General features: G+C 46.2%; 1 protein-coding gene across 1 annotated transcript in view; it reads left to right on the plus strand.

The window, feature by feature from the left end:
* The window catches only part of LOC120910433 (microsomal triglyceride transfer protein-like), a 176641-nt gene that overhangs the window by 60623 nt on the left and 95895 nt on the right, over positions 1–20123 (plus strand). The window contains exon 8 of the mRNA XM_040322192.1: positions 17982–18133. Coding sequence (XP_040178126.1) covers positions 17982–18133 — 152 coding nt within the window. The remainder of the gene's footprint in view (positions 1–17981; positions 18134–20123) is intronic.

The following is a 20123-nucleotide window of genomic DNA, read 5'->3' on the forward strand; positions in this document are numbered from 1 at the left end:
ATTATTATTTAATTTGCTTTTTTAATTTTATTTTAAACTGTTCCTTACTTTTTTTTATTATTTTTATAATTTTTATTGCCATCTTAGGGCATGTAAATATCCCCTATGATAGCAATAGTTAGTGACAGGTACTCTTTTTTGAAAAAATTGGGGTCTATTAGACCCTAGATCTTTCCTCTGCCCTTAAAGCATCTGACCACACCAAGATCGGTGTGATAAAATGTTTTCCCACTTTCCCAATGGCGCAGTTTATATCCGGGGAGGGGACATACCCTCCCACTGCTTGTAAAAGCAGTTTAGAGGCTAATTAGCCGCTAGGACTGCTTTTACATGAAAGCCGACCGCTGGCTGAAAAGAATGATACCAAGATGATACCTAAACCCGCAGGCATCATTCTGGTATAACCATTCAAAGTCCAGCAACATACCATACGTTGATGGTTCTTGTTGGACATGTATTGTAATCTTTTTTTTTTTTCATGCAGCCTGTTGGCTGAACGAAAAAAAGATTGATCGGTGGGTATGCCCACCATTAGAATACCTCCCTTCATCCACCCACTTCTAATGATGGGCATACACGCACCATTTATATATGCCGAAGCATGGGGGCATCCTCCCGCAAAAAAGTTATGCCGCTCACACACGTATGTACGCCGCATAAAAAGTTATGGCGCATACACACGGTCGGACTTTTCCACGGGCAAGCTTCCGACGGAATTTCGACCGTATGTACGCGGCATTAGGAGCAAAATCGCTCCTCCGCCCCTAATGCCCCCATGCTTCGGCATATATGATCTTTTTTTAACTGTGGTGGTGAAATCACCTCCCACAGTGTTGGAGTCGCGGCTTTATGTATCGTGGGAGCAAACGCTGTTGCTGTCACGCTAAATAAATCCGTGCTGCAACTGAATGGCGTACCTGCTAAGCAAATGATGGTTAAACATTATAACAAAGTAACATTACATTTTAACATTAAGATCTTACCATACCATACCTGCAAAGCAAATACCAAAAAAATAAATACAGTAAAAAATAAAAAAAATTTTAACGCAACCTGTGCCTAAAAAATATACATGCCGAAGCATGGGGGCATCCTCCCGCATAAAAAGTTATGCCGCATACACACGGTCGAACTTTTCCATGGGCAAGCCTCCGTCGGAATTTCGACCGTATGTACGCGGCATTAGGAGCAAAATCGCTCCTCCGCCCCTGCTGCCCCCATGCTTCGGCATATATGCTTTTTTTTTAACCGTGGTGGTGAAATCACCTCCTACAGCGTTGGAGTCACAGCTTTATAAATCGTGGGAGCAAACGCTGTTGCTGTCACGCTAAATAAATCCGCGATGCAACTGAATGGCGTACCTGCTAAACAAATGATGGTTAACAATAAAACAAACATTACAGTATAACATACCATACCTGCAAAGCAAATACAATAAAACATTGTAAAAATAGAGAGAATAGATATAGAACAATAGTGAGTGGACAGTAGAGAGTGAACATAAGAGAACAATAAAGAGAGGAGAAAAATACAACCACAACTATTTTTGGATTTTTTATTTTATATTTTTTTTGTGTTTTTGTGTGAGTTTTTTTAATTTTTTTTCCACTTTTTTTCACTTTTATAAAAACTGTAAGAAAACTGTAAACTGAACCTTGCAGATTATGGTCTCTCAAAATGTGATGGCCATCACATATTCCGAGACCCTGTGTTGGTGTGCCTAGGACTGTGTGGTGCTGTACCCTACGCTAAAACTCAATTAGTGTGTGGTAGCGTTTGAAACATACACCAATGCAGAGACCAGGTTGGTCAGGACAGTCGGGACAATAAAAGCGGGTGTCACGCCTAAATCCGAGTTTGCTGCAGACACGACATCTTTTTTGGCGGGTTTTTTGGGTAGGGGTACCAGGGAGGACAAAAGGAAAATGCCTCTCATACAGCCGGCTCACTGCATTTGCGTTGGGAAGGTGGGGCACAGCACCATCTGGAAACAGAAGGGCTTCGACGATCTCTTCCTGGAATTTTAGGAAGGATCCAGTCCGTCCTGAAGCTCTGTATAGCACATGAGCGTTCAGCAAAGCCAATTGAAACAAATACACTGACACTTTTTTGTACCAGCGTTTGGACCTCCGGGCAATTAGGTACGGCGCCAACAACTGGTCATTGAGGTCCACCCCTCCCATGTTAAGGTTGTACTCGTGGATACAGAGGGGTTTCTCCACAACACCAGCCGCCGTAGGAATTTGGACTGCCGTGTCTGCGTGAAGCGTGGACAGAACGAAAACATTCCGTGAATCCCTCCACTTCACTGCTAACAAATTATTACACTGTAAGCAGGCTCTCTCCCCCCGACTAAGACGGGATTCTACAAGCCGTTGGGGGATGCCCCGGCGATTAGGTCGCACGGTGCCACATGCGCCAATTCCATAATCAAAAAGGTGACTAAAAAGTGGCACGCTTGTGTAATAATTGTCCACGTACAAGTGGTACCCCTTTCCGAATAAGGGTGACACCAATTCCCACACTATCTTACCAGCGCTCCCTATGTAATCAGGGCAATTCTCCGGCTCTACGTGACTGTCTTTTCCCTCGTAAACCATAAAGCTAGATGTATAGCCTGTTGCCCTGTCACAGAGCTTATACAACTTGACCCCGTATCTGGCACGCTTGCTGGGAAGGAATTGTTTGAATGACAAGCGGCCAGAAAACTTAACCAGGGACTCATCAACGCAGACAACTTGATGGGGATTATACAAGGCTGCAAACCGTTCGTTGAAGTGGTTTACGAGGGGCCGAATTTTGTAGAGCCGATCGAATTCAGGGTCTCCCCGAGGACGACAGAGTTCATTGTCACTAAAATGCATGAACCGCAAGATCTGCTCGTATCGTGTCCTGGCCATGGAGGCAGAGAAAATGGGCATATGGTGAACTGGGTGCGTGGACCAATACATCCGCAGCTCACTCTTTTTAGTAATGCCCATGATGAGGGAAAGGCCCAGAAAGATCTTAAATTCGGAAACCGTAATTGGCTTCCAATCTCTGGCAAGGGACAGCTGGGGATTAGCGGCGAAGAATTGACCAGCGTACAAATTGCTTTGGTCCACAATAGATCTATAGAGATCTTCGGTGAAAAACAGCGAATAAAAATCCAGTGACGTAAAATCAACTGTATTCACCTGAATTCCGGGTTGGCCAGTGAATGGGGGAAGTACGGGTGCTGCAGAAGTGGTGGGTACCCAATCAGGATTGGCGAATGCAGCAGGAAGGGCACTATGGGGACGGGCCTGTCTTTGTCGTCTTCTTCTTGGTGGCAGCGGGACACTACTCCTGCTTGCCACCTCTCCAGCTTGAACTGCACTTATGGGACTCGCCACGTCACCAAGTGTTACTGCAGTGCTGGATATATGACCAGGATGTACTAGGCCGCTGGTGCTTGCCAGTTCACCAGAAGGAATAGCGGCGCTAGTACTTCTCTCCTCCATACGAGAGCCCTGCGGTTCTTGCACCTCAGCGACAGCAGAAGATCGGGGTCTGGTACGCCTGACCCTAGCAGGGACCACTCCGTCGTCAGAGCTATCTGTCAGGGAGCCACTGTCGTCTACAGGATCGTATTCTGAGCAAGAATTTGACAGATGCGTGACCTCCTCATCACTATCTGTCAGGCTCATAAACAAGTAGGCCTCTTCATCACTGTACCATCGATTTGCCATTTTGGGCTCTAAATTTAGGGGTACAGTGGTGAGATTCACAGGCAAAGAAGCACCTGACCTGTTAGTGACCGAGTCAAGCGCTACCAAAAAAACTGTTAGCGATCGCAGAGATCAGGCCTGACTCTGCGAACGCTGCAGTTATGTGTTTTTGTGTTTTGTGTCAGTGATCGATCGATCGATACTGCACTTTGGTGGGCTGGACTGGGCGAAGGGGCTAAACGCAGGTGCTAGCAGGTATCTGGGCTGATCCCGCTAACCATGCGTTTTTGGGAACCCTAAACTGCAGGGGACGCTAGTATAGATCTGATCAGATCAAGTATCGATCCGATCAGATACTATACCACTAAAGGGAGGCGTATGGTGCGTGCGTGGGTGTTAGCGCTATTGGCCGCTGCCTGGGGCGACGCAGACCCTATCTGGCGCTAAAACCAAACTTTGATCACCCGCCGGGCGATCAGGGGGTTAAAACTTTATAGCAAAAAATATGGCGGGTGCCTTGATGCTATAAAAAATTAACTAGCTAAACTGCGTCACCCGTGACACTTATACTGTGATCACTGGTGACAGGGGGTAATGAAGGGGTTAAACCTTTATTGGGGGGGGGTTAGGGGGGGTCCCTAGACTTTTTAGGGCCTAAGACTGATTACCCTAACACTTATTTTTGTCACTAATGACACAAGTACAGCGATCAAAAAAAAATCTGATTGCTGTACTGGGTGACACAGTGACAGGCAGTGAATGGGTTAATTTGGGGGGTGATCGGGGGGTGAATTGTGTGCCTACGTGACCTGGTGTCAGTGTAGTGTTGTGCAACTCACGGTTAGATGCTCTCTCCCTCTCGGTCTGGAACGGAAAGACCGACACGAGGGAGAGAGCAGTACTTCCCCTGCCAATGTTTACAAAACATTGCCAGGGGAAGACAACCATTGGTTAGAGCGATCACCAGGTCCAGGCCAGATTTTATTGGCCTGGACCTGGTGGTTGATCAGTTCTGCATCGAATCTGATCATCGGGAACGGCGGGGGGGGCGCGCGCGCGCGCCCAATTTCCGTTCACGCGTCGGACGTCATATTACGTGATCTCGCCCAGGAGAGCCACCTTGTGGACGTATTTCGACGGTGCGCGGTCGGCAAGTGGTTAATGTATGCAAGGTAGACAGACAGAATAGTGTAATGATTCTGTTAAGAAACAAGTAAATACCTATTAAATTCCTTCATCTATATCCTTCATCTATATCACCTCCGTCATTCTAGTTTCTGTTCTCTTATTCACTTCCTGGTTTGCCACGCTCGTTCATGTAAGAACTACATTTCCCAGTATGCATTGCGGCACGCCCAGTAATTCTCACCTCCTTGAAGTCTCTAACACGTAGAGAGCGTCCTGCCGCACAGATGTAGTTCCCAGGAGGGGGCGAGCAAGTGAACAGAACAGAGAAGAAATAGAGCAACTTCTGAGCAAAAACGAACAATGAGGAAGTGAAAAGAGGAATGTTTGCAGGCAAAGGATGCTTATTATGAAAAAATTTTTTTTCCTTTACTACCCCTTTAAGTTTGACTGTAGCACTCATAAAATAAATGTTGCGGAGCTGGAATATTTCTACATTCAATATAGCTAGCAGCACATGTGTATTTTGGCACAATGCTACAATGTCCTTGAACACAGTACTGTACTTTACACGGAGTGTTCCTTGCTGATGACTCCCTTTTTCAAACTCCTTTGCGCTACAAAAGAAAAAATCTTTAGATAATGGCTAAATTTCCTTCTGTTGAGCTTCACAAAACTATGCATAATGTAGTGCCAAATATGTTTGTTCTTGAAAAGAATTATATTTAGTTTCTATACAACACAGAACAAGTCAGATAACTCACTCAATGTACATTAAAGTAGATGTAGATATATACATAAAATGACACTATGGGGTCTATTAATAATACAAATGCTGATCAAATGATGCAAACATTTGGCTAACTGTCATGAATAATCCTGTCTTCTGCCTAAAAAGTAAATTTTCTGTGATCGTCAGCTTCAAATAGTGGCTATAATGCTGTATTTTCCTAAAACACCTTAATAGGACCAGGAAGAGATGCCGGTGACTCGTGCATGCATGGACACAGCGTGGATCTCTTCCAGGTCCCATAGACTTGCACTTGCATGTGAAAAACACGCATGCTCAGAATTAATTTGATGCATGCTTGGAATCATTGAACTTCATTTTTCTCGGCTCGTTGTAGTGTTGTAGGTCACCGCGCTCTTGACGGTCGGAATTTTGTGTGACCGTGTGTATGCAACACAAGTTTGAGCCAAAATTCCTTGGGAAAAAATCCATGGTTTTCTTGTCGGAATTTCCGATCACTTGCCTCAGGTAAGATCAGTGTTCATGATTCAACAATAAGAAAGAGTCTGGGCAAATGGCATCCATGTGAGAGTTCCAAAGCCACTGCTAACCAAAAAGAACACAAAGGCTCATCTCACATTTAGCAAAAAACATCTTGATTATCCCAAGACTTTTAGGCAAATATTCTGTGGACTGATGAGGAAAAAAAATACTTTTTGGAAGGTGTGCATCCTGTTACATCTGGCATAAAACTAATACAGCATTTCATAACAAGAACATCATACCAATAGTCAGACGTGGTGGTGGAAGCGTGATGGTCTGGGGCTGCTTTGCAGCTTCGGGACCTGGACTAATTACCGAAATTGATGGAACCATAAATTCTGAGCTCTACCAGAAAATCGTAAAGGAGAATGTCCAGCCATCAGTTCATGACCTCAAGCTCAAGTGCACTTGGGTTATGCAGCAGGACAATGATCCGAAACACCACAGCAAGTTCACCTAGAAATGGTTCAAACAAAGCAAAATTTAGGTTTTGGAGTGGCCTAGACAAAGCCCGGACTTAAATCCAATTGAGATGCTGTATCATGACCTCACACAGACCATTCATGCTGGAAAACCCTCCAATGTGGCTGAATTAAAACAATTCTGCAAAAAGAGTGGGCCAAAATTGCTTCACAGCAATGTGAAAGACTCCTTGCCAGTTATCGCAAACGCTTGATTCCAGTTGTTCCCTCCAAGGGTGGCACAAAAAAATGCATTTTGTATTTACTCGGGTTATCTTTGTGTAATAATACATTATTTGATGATCTGATTCATTTAAATGTGACAAATATGCAAAAAAAAAAAGGGGCAAATACTTTTTCACAGCATTGTATGTCTGCCTCTAGCCTGGCAACACCAAACTTATGAGTTGAGCCAAAATGCCGGCTTCTCTTTCTCTTCCTTCTCTTCCTCCTTCTTCTTCTCCTTCTTATCTGTCATGCTTACCTCTAATGCAGGTTGTCAAACACTATAGCTAGTTTCTGTGTTCTTTACCTATAGCAGCACTCTTTCCCATAAGGCAAGCAGTCCTATCGGTACTCGGTTGCCCCCAGGTCTTATATTCAATGCTATAGTGCCTGGCCACCACCCAGAGACTGGCTACATCAATTACCTTGCAGGTAGACAGACAGACAGGGAGAATGTCACAGCCAAAACCAGGATTCTGAAATGAGACCAGCAGCTCTCAAGATACCCCGTTGTATATCTCTGTTTTTGGCCCCGGGTATCTATGCGTCTGATTCCTAGAATCATTTACGCATAGATACGGCGTCGATCCGACAGGTGTAAGTCACTTACACCGTCGGATCTTAGATGTAATTCTACGCTGGCCGCTAGGTGGCGTTTACGTTCATTTCTCATTTGACTATGCAAATGAGCCTGATAGGCCGATTCCCGAACGATTTTGCGCCGCCTCGTCGTCGTTTACATCGTTTCCGTATGTGTAAGGTTACCCCTGCTATATGAGGGGTAACCTTACGCCAGTCCGCCGTTTGCCATGTTAAGTATGGTGTCGGGTCAGCGTCGTCTTTTTCCGTCGGTTATGTTGTTTTACTAAGTCGTTCGCGAATACGACTTTACGTCAATGACGCTCACGTCGGCTTCAATGACGTTTTCCGTCGTGAGCTGGAGCATGCGCACTGGGCTATTTTTACGGCCGGCGCATGCGCAGTTCGATCGGCGCGGGGGCGCGCTTAATTTAAATACAAGCCCCCCCTTTGAATTACGCGGCCATACGCCGGGCCATTTACACTACGCCGCCGCAAATTACGGAGCAAGTGCTTTGAGAATACGGCACTTGCTCCAGTAAGTTGTGGGGGCGTAGTGTAAATGGCTTACACTACGCCAACGCGAATTCTATGTGAATCTGCCCCATGATCCTTATACAGCATAAGGTATCTTCTGAGAACCTAATCACAAATTATTACTATAACATGAGATGCTTTTTAAATGTACCTGTTTAGCTCTACATCCTCTGTGCTGCTTTATTTACAGTTTACATTTCCGATGACTATAGCTATTTGAAGACTAATGCAGAACCCCACTCAAAAAGTGAAGTACTGCTAATTCCGGAACCTGTAACTGATTTTTTTTTTGGAGGGGTACTGTTTTTTGTTGGTGCCCTCTCTAACATCCCTAATTCTCTCCTTGGTGAGGATGGCATCATTTGTTTTGCCCCCCCTCCCCATCTGCAGCCTCCTCTGACACATCACATGTCCCGGCCAGGAGGCTGCAGGACCAGTATCACTGCGCTGTGCAATCTCATGTATGTGCAGTGTTGAGCCTGCTGTGATACATCAATAAGGTCACCGCTGGCTTTCAAATACAGGTTGGTGGTGCTGTGGGAAGACGGTGCTGGAATCCATTTACTGGTAAATACTTGATTTTAGTATTATAGAATATGACTATATTTTAGTACTACAGTTAATAGTCACTTGGGTAGATTCACAAAACAATTACGCCGGCGTATCCATAGATACGCCGCGTAATTGCTAAGCTGCGCCGGCGTATCTACTTTCTGTATTCAGAAAGCTAGATACGCCGACATTAGCCTAAGATACGACTGGCATAAGTCTCTTACGCCGTCGTATCTTAGGGTGCATTCTCACGCTGGCCACTAGGTGGCGCTCCCGTAGTTGTCAGCGTAGAGCATGCAAATTACATACTTACGCCGATTCACAAACGTACGTGCGCCCGGCGGTAGTTTTTTACGTCGTTTGCGTAAGTCGTTTTTGTCGTAACGTTGCTCCTGCTATTAAGAGGCGCAGCCAATGTTAAGTATGGACGTCGTTCCCGCGTTGGCTGGACGCCATTTACGTTCACGCCGAAACCAATGACGTCCTTGCAACGTCATTTACCGCAATGCACGTCGGGATATTTTAGGGACGGCGCATGCGCAGTACGTTCGGCGCGGGAACGCGCCTAATTTAAATGATCCACGCCCCCTACCGTATCATTTGAATTACGCGCGCTTACGCCGGCCCCTTTTACGCTACGCTGCCGCAACTTACGGAGCAAGTGCTTTGTGAATACAGCACTTGCTCCTGTAAGTTACGGCGGCGTAGCGTAAAGACGATACACTGCGCCGCCGTATCATTGCGCGGCCCAACATGAATCTACCCTAGTAACTACAATATTTGTAGTTACTGGGGCAGATTCATCAAGAGATACGACGGCGGATCTCCTGATCCGCCGTCGTATCTGTGAGAGCCGACGGTCGGATCTGTGAGATCTCCCTTAGATCCGACTGGTGTAAGTGACTTACACCAGTCGAATCTTAGGCTGTAATCTCCCGCCGGCCGCTAGGTGTCGTCGCTTTTTTTTTACACGTCGCATATGCAAATGAGGAGAACCGCCGATTCACGTCCGTACGCCCGCCCGTCGCTCTTTTTCAACGTCGTTTGTGTTCGGCTTTTTCCGGCGGATAGCTACCCCTGCTAATATGAGGGGTAGCTAATGTTAAGTATGGCCGACGTTCCCGCGCCGAGTTTTAAATTTGTTACGTCGTTTGCGTAAGTACGTCGGGAATACGGATGGCCGTAAGTAACCTAGCCGCCGAAAACAATGACGTCCTAGCGACGTCATTTGGAGCATGCGCACTGGGCTTTTTCGCCGGCGGCGCATTGCGCAGTTAAATCGGCGCGGGAACGCGCCTGATTTAAATTGTACACTCCCCCTAGCCGCGGAATTTGCATTCCGCCGGGGGGAGTTAGGATCCAACGGTGCAATTTGCGAGGTAAGTGCTTTATGAATCATGCACTAGCCTCGCTAAATTGCACCGGCGGATCGTAAAACAGGTAGATCTGGCGGATCTAAAGATCCGCTGATCTACATGAATCTGGCCCACTGACTTTTAACAAAAAAAAATATATGAGTGAAGTTCCTATTTTTCGTGGGAAATACCCAATTTGCCTTGATTACAATCCTCATTGTTAGAGGTTTTCACTGCTGTGTAATAAAATGCACTTATTATCTGCAATTGGCTGTATCCATTCTCCTCCTGTTAAATGATTCTAGGGACTTGGATGGACTTTACAAAAACTTCCTTGTCAGGTGGCTGACCTCAGTATATCACAAGAAGGTCATCAGTTCTACATTGCACATTCTGATAATTGAAGGCTTGGCATCTTGTCAGCTAATCTCAAGGCTGCCTAAGTATTAGGTCCAAAGAGATAGCTACTTCTAGGACACATTGAAACAGGACATTTGAAGATACATATCCATTCCCTGTCTTTTAAAGCTAGTCATTTGGCAGCTGAACAAAATATACTGTAGTGAGGGATTTTAGAATATTTATCAGAGAATGTGCAGTTCATTCTAAAAACTTCTCTCTATTGTTAAAGAGTAATAGCCGGATTCATAGAGACTTACGACGGCTTATCAGTAGATACGCCGTCGTAAGTCCGAATCCGCGCCGTCGTATCTTTAAGCGTATGCTCAAACTGAGATACGCTTCTCTGTTGCTAAGATACGACCGGCGTAAGTCTCCTATGCCGTCGTATCTTAGCTGCATATTTACGCTGGCCGCTAGGGGCATGTATGGCGATTTATGCTGAGAATATGCAAATTAGCAAGATACGCCTATTCACGCACGTACGCACGCCCGTCGCAGCAAGATACGCTGTTTACGTAAGGCGTTTTCAGGCGTAAAGATAAACCACCAAAAATATGGAGCAGCCAATGTTAAGTATGGACTCGGGATAGCCGTCGAATTTCACGTCGTTTACGTAGTAGAGGTCACAATTCATTACCATACAACACGCCCACTACTGCCTACTTTGAATTACGCGTGCTTACGCCGGCCCATTTACACTACGCCGCCGTAACTTAGGATGCAAGTTCTTTGTGAATACTGTACTTGCCTCTCTAACTTACGGCGGCATAGCGTATATGAGATGCGCTACGTCCGCCTAAAGTTAGGCACATCTACGTGAATCTGGCTATAAATGTCTAAAGACATGGTCAGAATCATGAGCAATCAAACATATAAGAAAAAGAGTCAAATGCATTTTCTTAGACCTCTTATGCCCCGTACAGACGGGCAAACATGTACGATGAAAACGGTCCGCCGGACCGTTTTCAGCGTACATGCCCGCCCGGAGATTTCTGTATGATGGCTGTACACACCATCATACAGAAATCCGCGCGTACACGATACGCAGCGACGAGGCCGCGTCGTCGCCGCGACGATGACGCGGCGACGTGCGCGGCCCTGGCAGTTCAATGCTTCCACGCATGCGTCAAAGTCATTTGACACATGCGAGGGATGGCGGCCGCTTGGACATGTACGGTAAGTCTGTACAGACGACCGAACATGTCCGACGGACAGGATTCCAGCGGGCATGTTTCTAAACATGTTTAGAAACATTTGCCTGCTCGAAAACGGTCTGGCGGGCAAATGTACGCTGGAATCCTGTCCGATCGGCCGTACAGACGACCGAACATGTCTGCTGAAACTGGTTCGCGGACCAGTTTCAGCAGACATGTTCGGTCGTCTGTATGGGGCCTTAGAGGACTTTGTTTGCCCTATTCTTTGTCTGAGGTCCCCATTCTTTCTTGTTTGAGCCTTCACTATCCACGTGCCCCATTGTTTGTCTTTGTACTAGTTTGTGCTATATTTTGTTGATCACGATGCCTCTTTTCTGTCAACCTAACATCTTGTTCTTTCCTAAACTGATCCTTGCCATATACAGTACCTCCTCTTGTATTATTCTGTCTTTTTTTTTTATGGGCAATCACCTTCTTGTTGCATGTCTCATTTACTTTGGTCACCTGCCATTTTTGGCACCTCGCTGTGTATCTCCTTTTCTCTGGCCCATTTGCTTTTAGATATTTCCTCTTAATTTTGGATCCAACTCTTTTTAAAATATTAAATTATGTAGACAAATGTTTTCTACCATAGGATAGAGCACAAAAAGCATGATACCTGCCCAATGACTTTATGACAAACCAATTGGCTTTCTAAATAGAAATCATATTAACCACTTAACCCCCGGACCATATTGCCGGTCAAAGACCAGAGCACTTTTTGCGATTCGGAACTGCGTCGCTTTAACTGACAATCGTGCGACGTGGCTCCCAAATAAAATTGGCGTCCTTTTTTCCCCACAGATAGAGCTTTCTTTTGGTGGTATTAGATCACCTCTGCGGTTTTTAGTTTTTGTGCTATAAACAAAAATAGAGCGACAATTTTGAAAAAAATGAATATTTTTAGCTTTAATAAATATCCTCCAAAAATATATAAAACATTTTTTTTTTTCCTCAGTTTAGGCCGATACTTATTCTTCTATATATTTTTCGTAAAAAAAAATCGCAATAAGCGTTTATTGATTGCTTTGTGCAAAAGTTAATGCGTTTACAAAATAGGGGGTATTTTTATGGCATTTTTATAAAAAATAAATTCTTCTAGTAATAACGGCGATCAGCGTTTTTTTTTTCAGTACTGCGACATTATGGCGGACATTTCGGACACTTTTGACACATTTTTGGGACCATTGGCATTTTTATAGCGATCAGTGCTATAAAAATGCATTGGATTACTATAAAAATGCCACTGGCAGTGAAGGGGTTAACACTAGGGGGCGGGTAAGGGGTTAAGTATGTTCCCTTGGTGTGTTCTAACTGTAGGGGGGTCGGACTGACATGGGGAAATTACTGATCTTCTGTTCATACATTGTATGAACAGAAGATCAGCATTTCTCTCCCTGACAGGACCGGGAGCTGTGTGTTTACACACACCGCTCCCGGTCCTCGCTCTGTAACGAGCAATCGCGTGTGCCTGGCGGCGATCGCGCCTGCCGGGCACACGTAAGAGGGTTTGGGGGCGAGCGAGGGGTGCGCCCCTATTGGCTGCTGGGCGAGGTGGCATATAGCTACGTGCTCTCGCCCAGCAGAGCTGACCTGCCGCCATATAACTGCGGCGGCTGGTCGGCAAGCAGTTAATTGACCGATAAGCAGGCCTGGCTGTGACGGTAGTGGAAGATATCCCCGTCAAAGTCTTCCCTTCTTCCCATAAAAGCAAATCACCCAGTATTCCATGAGTAGAACTCCCTGGGATGGCCCAATAATCCACACAGGAGCCAAGGTTAATGCTGGAACAAGACAGACTTTAATGGTTTCTTCTCAGCTTTATATACAGTACCAGACATTAAAGCAACAATGAGATCTCCACCCCCCTAATCACACTAAGGCTAATTACTACAACATTCTAGACAGGTCGGCACCAGCCTATAATTATCATGTCTAATCACTGCACATTCCTTAATTAATGGCATCAAACAAACCACCTTCACACACTGAGTTTCCGAGGCAGACGTTTCGTCACTGCATGCCGCATGACACCTATTCACACCTCTGAGCATCAATAGGTTTTAGACAGTGTTATCACACAATTAAAGGCCTTTCAAAAGTTAGCCTTATTTAACATATTAACAGTCTTCACAGAGAGATGAGTCACACATGAAATCACCTTTTCATCTAACACACAGCATTAAACTAGCAGGGAGAGAATTAGACTGAAGCATATTTGATATTTGCATAAAAGTCCGTCACAATGGCCCCCCTTTTTCTCCCTGCTCCGGCAACTCGGTTGGACCTTTCCTGGTCCAGTAGGGTTGACGGGTTCAGAGCTTTTCAGTCCGAGGTTAACTCCGTTTGGCGTGACAATCCCAGGAGATTCATAAAAAAAAGAAAAAGTTATATTTGTTGAAATGCTGTAGCACTGGTGCTCAGAGTTGGGGGGGGGGATCAGTACCCCATAGGGTCAGCCACCCTCTGCTCCCTCTGCAGCCGCCGGTTCTCCTCTTTGAGCTTCTCCAGCTCCATCTCCAGTTCATGGAGCCTGGGGGGGTCAGCCTGCTGTGACCTCAGGTGGTTGTTCTCCTCCTCCATGCGGCTTATGCACTCCTCCAGCTCCATGTACTCACGGATCAGCTCCTGCTTGCTCATGTCCTGCAGGCTCTCCACGTGGTCCTTCATCATCAGGAACTGGGTGGTGGTGTAAGGGGCCACCGGTGGGCCCTTGGTGAACCTCTCAGCCCGCATCTGGGACGTCCGCTGCGACTCCCTCTCCTCCAGTCGCTTCTTCTCCTCCCAGGTCAGCTTGTTATACGGCTTCCAGGACCTCTTCTTCTTGGAGGGTGGCCGGCGGAGCCTCTTTCTGCCCAGCTCCCTCCAGGGCCCCTCCGGCTCATGGCTGTCGCCCATGACCAGCTGACAATGGTGTTCCCTGTTGTCCGTTATAACAGATTGTACCATGAGGGCTTCGTAAGGAGTGCCCAATGGTTCTTCCTGACCCAGCTCCTGGGGATCCCAAGCCGAGTCTACACAATGGGCTGCTGCTGGTGGGCGGTACCCAGGTTGAGACCAATTTGACCTGGTGTTGTCATTCAGGGGGCAATTCTGCTTGAAGTGACCCAGCTGTTTGCACCGGAAGCAGCGTTGTTCGTTGTCCTCCTGGCGTGGATAGCGAGGGCTAGATGTCATCGGTCTGTTAGGAGGTTGGTATCTAGCGGCTGGTGGGTGTGAGGGCACCGTTGGTCATGGAGGTTGTACCTGTGGTGTGACCTGGTTCGTCTTGCGAGTATCCGCATATTCATCTGCCAACTTAGCGGCCTCTGTTAGAGTCATGGGCCTGCGATCTCTCACCCAGTCTTTGACGTCCGTCTGGATGTGATTGTAAAATTGCTCCAGAAGCATTAGTTGCAAAATGTCCTCTGCGGTGGTGGCCTGGCTGCTGTTAACCCAGTTAGAGGCCGACAGGGATAACTGGCATGCCCATTCCGCGTAAGAGTCTTTCGTGGTTTTGCGTGAGTCCCTGAACTTCTGTCGGTGGGACTCTGGGGTTACTGCATAACGAGCCAGGAGCACTTCTTTAACCCTGGCGTAGCTATGGATATATTGATCTGGCACGGTCCGGAAAGCATCAGAAGCTTTGCCTGACAGTTTGCCTGACAATATTGCAACCCACTCTCCTCTAGCTATTCGGTGCAGGTTACATTGTCGCTCAAAATCTGCCAGGTAGTTATCAATTTCACAGTCTTTTTCATCAAAAGCTTTAAAAGTGCTAAACGGAATCTTCCTTGTGTCTGCTGTTCTGTACTCACTGTTCGGAGAATGTGCGGCTGCTTGTTGGACTGCTGCCAGTTTTAACTGTAGTTCTGCGTCTCTTATTTGTTTAGCCTCCTCCGCTAACAGGTCCATCACTTTCAGCACCACATCCGCCGTTGGGTTCGGACCGAACCATGCTAGCTTCTCTCTCATTAGTTTGTTGGCTGGCGATTCCTCCTCCTGAATCACTGGTGTCTCCATCTCTTGTACTGCTGGCGTTGCTGCAACCAAGTTCTCCTGGTCTCGCTCCATTAATTCTGCTATGATGACCCGCTTGGTTTTGTTGCTAGCAATCCTTCCACGAACTTCCAGTAGTTCTTCCAGTGTCTGCTTGGAATCCGGGTGTAAAGGAGAGTAGAAGGGAAAATCCCGCTGCTGCCAACCATTTGTGACGGTAGTGGAAGATATCCCCGTCAAAGTCTTCCCTTCTTTCCATAAAAGCAAATCACCCAGTATTCCATGAGTAGAACTCCCTGGGATGGCCCAATAATCCACACAGGAGCCAAGGTTAATGCTGGAACAAGACAGGCTTTAATGGTTTCTTCTCAGCTTTATATACAGTACCAGGCATTAAAGCAACAATGAGATCTCCACCCCCCTAATCACACTAAGGCTAATTACTACAACATTCTAGACAGGTCGGCACCGGCCTATAATTATCATGTCTAATCACTGCACATTCCTTAATTAATGGCATCAAACAAACCACCTTCACACACTGAGTTTCCTAGGCAGACGTTTCGTCTCCGCATCCCGCTTGACACCTATTCACACCTCTGAGCATCAATAGGTTTTAGACAGTGTTATCACACAATTAAAGGCCTTTCAAAAGCTAGCCTTATTTAACATATTAACAGTCTTCACAGAGAGATGAGTCACACATGAAATCACCTTTTCATCTAACACACAGCATTAAACTAGCAGGGAGAGAATTAGACTGAAGCATATTTGATATTTGCATAAAAGTCTGTCACACTGGCAAATTCAAAAAATAGAATGTTTTTGCACAAAAGGTGAATTAGAAAGTCTTTTTTTAACTTGCACAAAGAATTGATGAATACCAATAATGTTTTTCTTTGTTATCTTGCCCATGTCTATTGTACAAAAATCTTCTACTGCTTAAACAGTATGCCACAATTATTTCCACATATACAATGTGTAGCGGCCTGCTCCTGTTGGGCGGGCGCTGCTTTAAATTTAGAGGGGGTCTGAGTTGTTAATTGACAAATGTAATTATGGGCAATTTAGTCTCTGTTCCAGCCATGGCTGTGCTGGGAGAAACCACCATTGTTTGCCTGGGGGTGTTATTACCATCCCATGCCATGGGTGTCAGCAGCAGAGTCAGGGTGTTTTGGGTGTCCCACTCGGCAGCCAATCAGTGGGGGTGATTGTCCCGCTGTGCATGCTGTGGAGAGGTACTTAAGGGACAGACGCCATTGGTCCGAGGTCATCGGTCTGTCGTCCAACGACCTTGTGGCCAGCCTGGCTGGGGGTGCGTGCTCTTGAATCCTGGCTCCGGGACCACGTTAGTCTGGGGTTGTGGTGATCCTGTGCTGTCTGTCCTGGAGGGAGGAAGCCACATGATGAAGGAAGCCAGTGGAGGACTTATCCTGGAGAGAACCATGCAAGAGGCTGGTATCTTGGGAGAAGGCCTGGAAACTTCATTGAAGGATGCACCATACACTGAGAGGCTTGATGGTGGTCGCCTGTCAGATCTGAGTTCTACAGAAGCTAGTCTGGAGAGTACCGGGTGCTGAATCCTGTGCTAGGGGATGCTGGACCGAAAGTGTCTCCTCATAAAGGAAGGTCTGTGGCAGAGACTGTACTTTATTCCGTGCGCCATCCCGGCTGCTAGGGTAGTGAGAGGGACCTATCCGGGTGAGCAATACCCACTCTGGCTAGAGTGGCGACGAGAACTGTTTGCTGGAAGCAGGAGTGTTTCCTAATTGAGATTATGCACCTGAACCTATCTACTTATTTACACTTCCACCCCTTCAACCACTTCGTCTTTCTTGCCAAGTTCTGCAAATAAACCTTAGAAAAAGAAGTGTGAAATGTGGACATTGAACTTTTTCAACTCTTTTCTACTGCCCTGGACGGCGAGGAAATAGAGGTAACATGCCGCCCAAAATACTCAGAAGCTCCTGTGGGGGTAGTGCTACATGTGCATTTTGTGTTGCATATTATGTCTAAAGCCCTGTACACACGATCAGTCCATCCGATGAGAATGGTCCGAAGGACCGTTGTCATCGGTTAACCGATGAAGCTGACTGATGGTCTGATGTGCCTACAACCATCAGTTAAAAAAACGATCGAGTCCAACGCGGTGACGTAAAACACAACGACGTGCTGAGAAAAATGAAGTTCAATGCTTCCAAGCATGCTTCGACTTGATTCTGAGCATGCGCAGGTTTTTAACCGATGCTTTTTGCGTACTAACCATCGGTTTTGACCTATCGGTTAGGCGTCCATCGGTTGAATTTTAAAGCAAGTTCTAAATTTTTGGACCGAAGGATAACTGACAGATGGGGCCCACACACGGTCGGTTTGGACCGATGAAAAGGTCCTTCAGTCCGTTTCCATCGGTTTTGACCGACCGTGTGTACGCGGCCTAATACTAACACAGACAGGCTTTCGGGTTTCAAGTAAAACAGTTTGGGCCTCTCCATATGGTCATGCCACTCTAAGCCCAAGCCAATAAAGCATGTCTGCAAATCAAGTCCTAGCTTATATAATGTGTTAATGTGTTTTTAAGGCTGAGATACTCATGATTTTCATTTCCCTTTCAGCTCAAGAAGTACTTGGCAATTTCCAAAAGAAAAAAACTGACTGTCCCTAAGATATCAACTGTCAAACACTTTCATGCACTTGTGAAATTTTTTAAGTATGCCAAACAGAGGGATATTCAGCAGATCTTCAAGGCAGCATCACCTGATTTACTGTGAGTACTGTATATGCATGTGCTGTAGACACATAGAATAGTGAATATAGTAAATATATATTGGTATATATGTTTCTGCACAACTTACCATATTTATCGGGGTATTGCGCGCTCCGGCGTATAGCACGCACCCCTAATGTGGACCCGCATTCCTGTAAAAAAAACATTTTAGTACTTACAGTTTTGGTGTCTTGCGCGGCGTCCATCGGCGGCCTCGTCGGGTTCGGCGTCCGTCTGCGGCTTCGGTGGTGTCCTCCCGGCTTCTCCCGCGCCATCTCCCTGTCGAATCGCCGATTCCTGTGCTCAGTTTGAACGCCTCCGCCGACGTATACCGAGTGCAGTACCCTTGGCTACATTCGGCCAGGCTCGGCTTCGCTCGTGCTCACGCTCTGTGACGTTTATGCGTGAGCACGAGCGAAGCCGAGCCTGGCCGAATGTAGCCGAGTGTACTGCACTCGGTATATGTCGCGCAGGCATTCAAACTGAGCGCGGGAAGCGGGTATTGGCGTATATCGCTCACCCACGATTTTCCCCTTATTTTGAGGGGGACAAAGTGTGCGGTATACGCCGATAAATACGGTATTTCATTTTTAAAGTGATTGTAAAGCTTTTTTTTTTTAAATAACAAACCTGTCATACATACCTCCACTGTGCAGCTCATTTTGTACAGATTGGCCCTGATCCTTGACTTCTGGGGTCCCCCGGCGGCTCTTGCGGCTCCTCCCCGCATCAGATAATCCCCTAAGCGAAGCGCTCTCCTGGGGGGTTACCTTGCTCTCCTGGGGGGGTTACCTCGCTCCGAGTCCAGCATTTGCGTCCATAGACACGAATGCCGGACTCAGCCCTGCGCCCACGTCATTGGATTTGGTTGACAGCAGCTGGAGCCAATGGCTGCGCTGCTATCAATCTATCCAATTAAGAGCCGAGAACCCAGAGCAGAGGAAGAGCATGTCTCCGCTGGGTGAAGTTTCAGGGCTTAGGTAAGAAAAATGGAGGGCTGGGGGGCCGGTGACTGACAGAAGTTTTTTCACCTTAATGCATAGGATGCATTAAGGTGAAAAAACACAAGGGTTTACACTCCCTTTGATCACAAAGTAACAAATTATAGCATATATAAAAGAGCCTGCTTTTGGAGATTAGTACCTGACAAACATACTTTATATTAAATTTTAACTACATAATAGAGTTTTATTTAAAGTGTCACTAAACCCACATCATGTAAAACTATCATTAAATGCTGTATTCCATGCTGTTCATACTCATTCAGTCACTATGAGATTTGTTTTCTGTATTCTGCAAAAAAACTGGTTGATCCTGCTGTTCTCTATCTCCACCTTCTGTCGTGTCCCCATTACCGCTAGGGATTTAGCAGTGTTGGCAGCTCTGCACATGCTCAGCTTTCAGTGAGTTTCTATGCTGAGCCTTTCCTCCCTATCACATCTGAGCAGTCCATGTGTCTATAGGGTCACACATGTGGGTGTATACACAGTGGTAAATGACAGCCCACTCCCTCCCTCCTCCTCCATGCCCACTAACCAGCTAAACACAATAAGGGTAGCCTATTACATGTAGATTGATGGAGGCTTCACCTCCCCAGTATTCTAACACACAGGTTGGAGGGTCATGACACAGCCTGCGACTAGCAGAAATACACCCACACCATGTTTTTGCCAATACTTTCTAGAACCACCTTTGACTGCAATTACAGCTGTAAGTCTTTTTGGGTATGTCTCTACTAGCTTTGCACATCTAGAGAGTGAAACTTTTGCCCATTATTCGTTGCAAAATAGTTCAAGCTCTGTCAGATTGGATGGAGAGCCTCTGCAAATTTCAAGTCTTGTCACAGATTCTGAATTGTATTTAGGTCTGTACTTTGACTAAACTACAAACACTAAAGTTAGCCCCGATTTTTTATATAATGTGTAAGATGATGTTGAGCCAAGTAAATAGATACCTAATATGTCACGCTTTAAAATTGCGCACACTCGTG

Source organism: Rana temporaria, chromosome 8 (assembly GCF_905171775.1).
Source record: "Rana temporaria chromosome 8, aRanTem1.1, whole genome shotgun sequence".
NCBI lineage: Eukaryota > Metazoa > Chordata > Amphibia > Anura > Ranidae > Rana > Rana temporaria.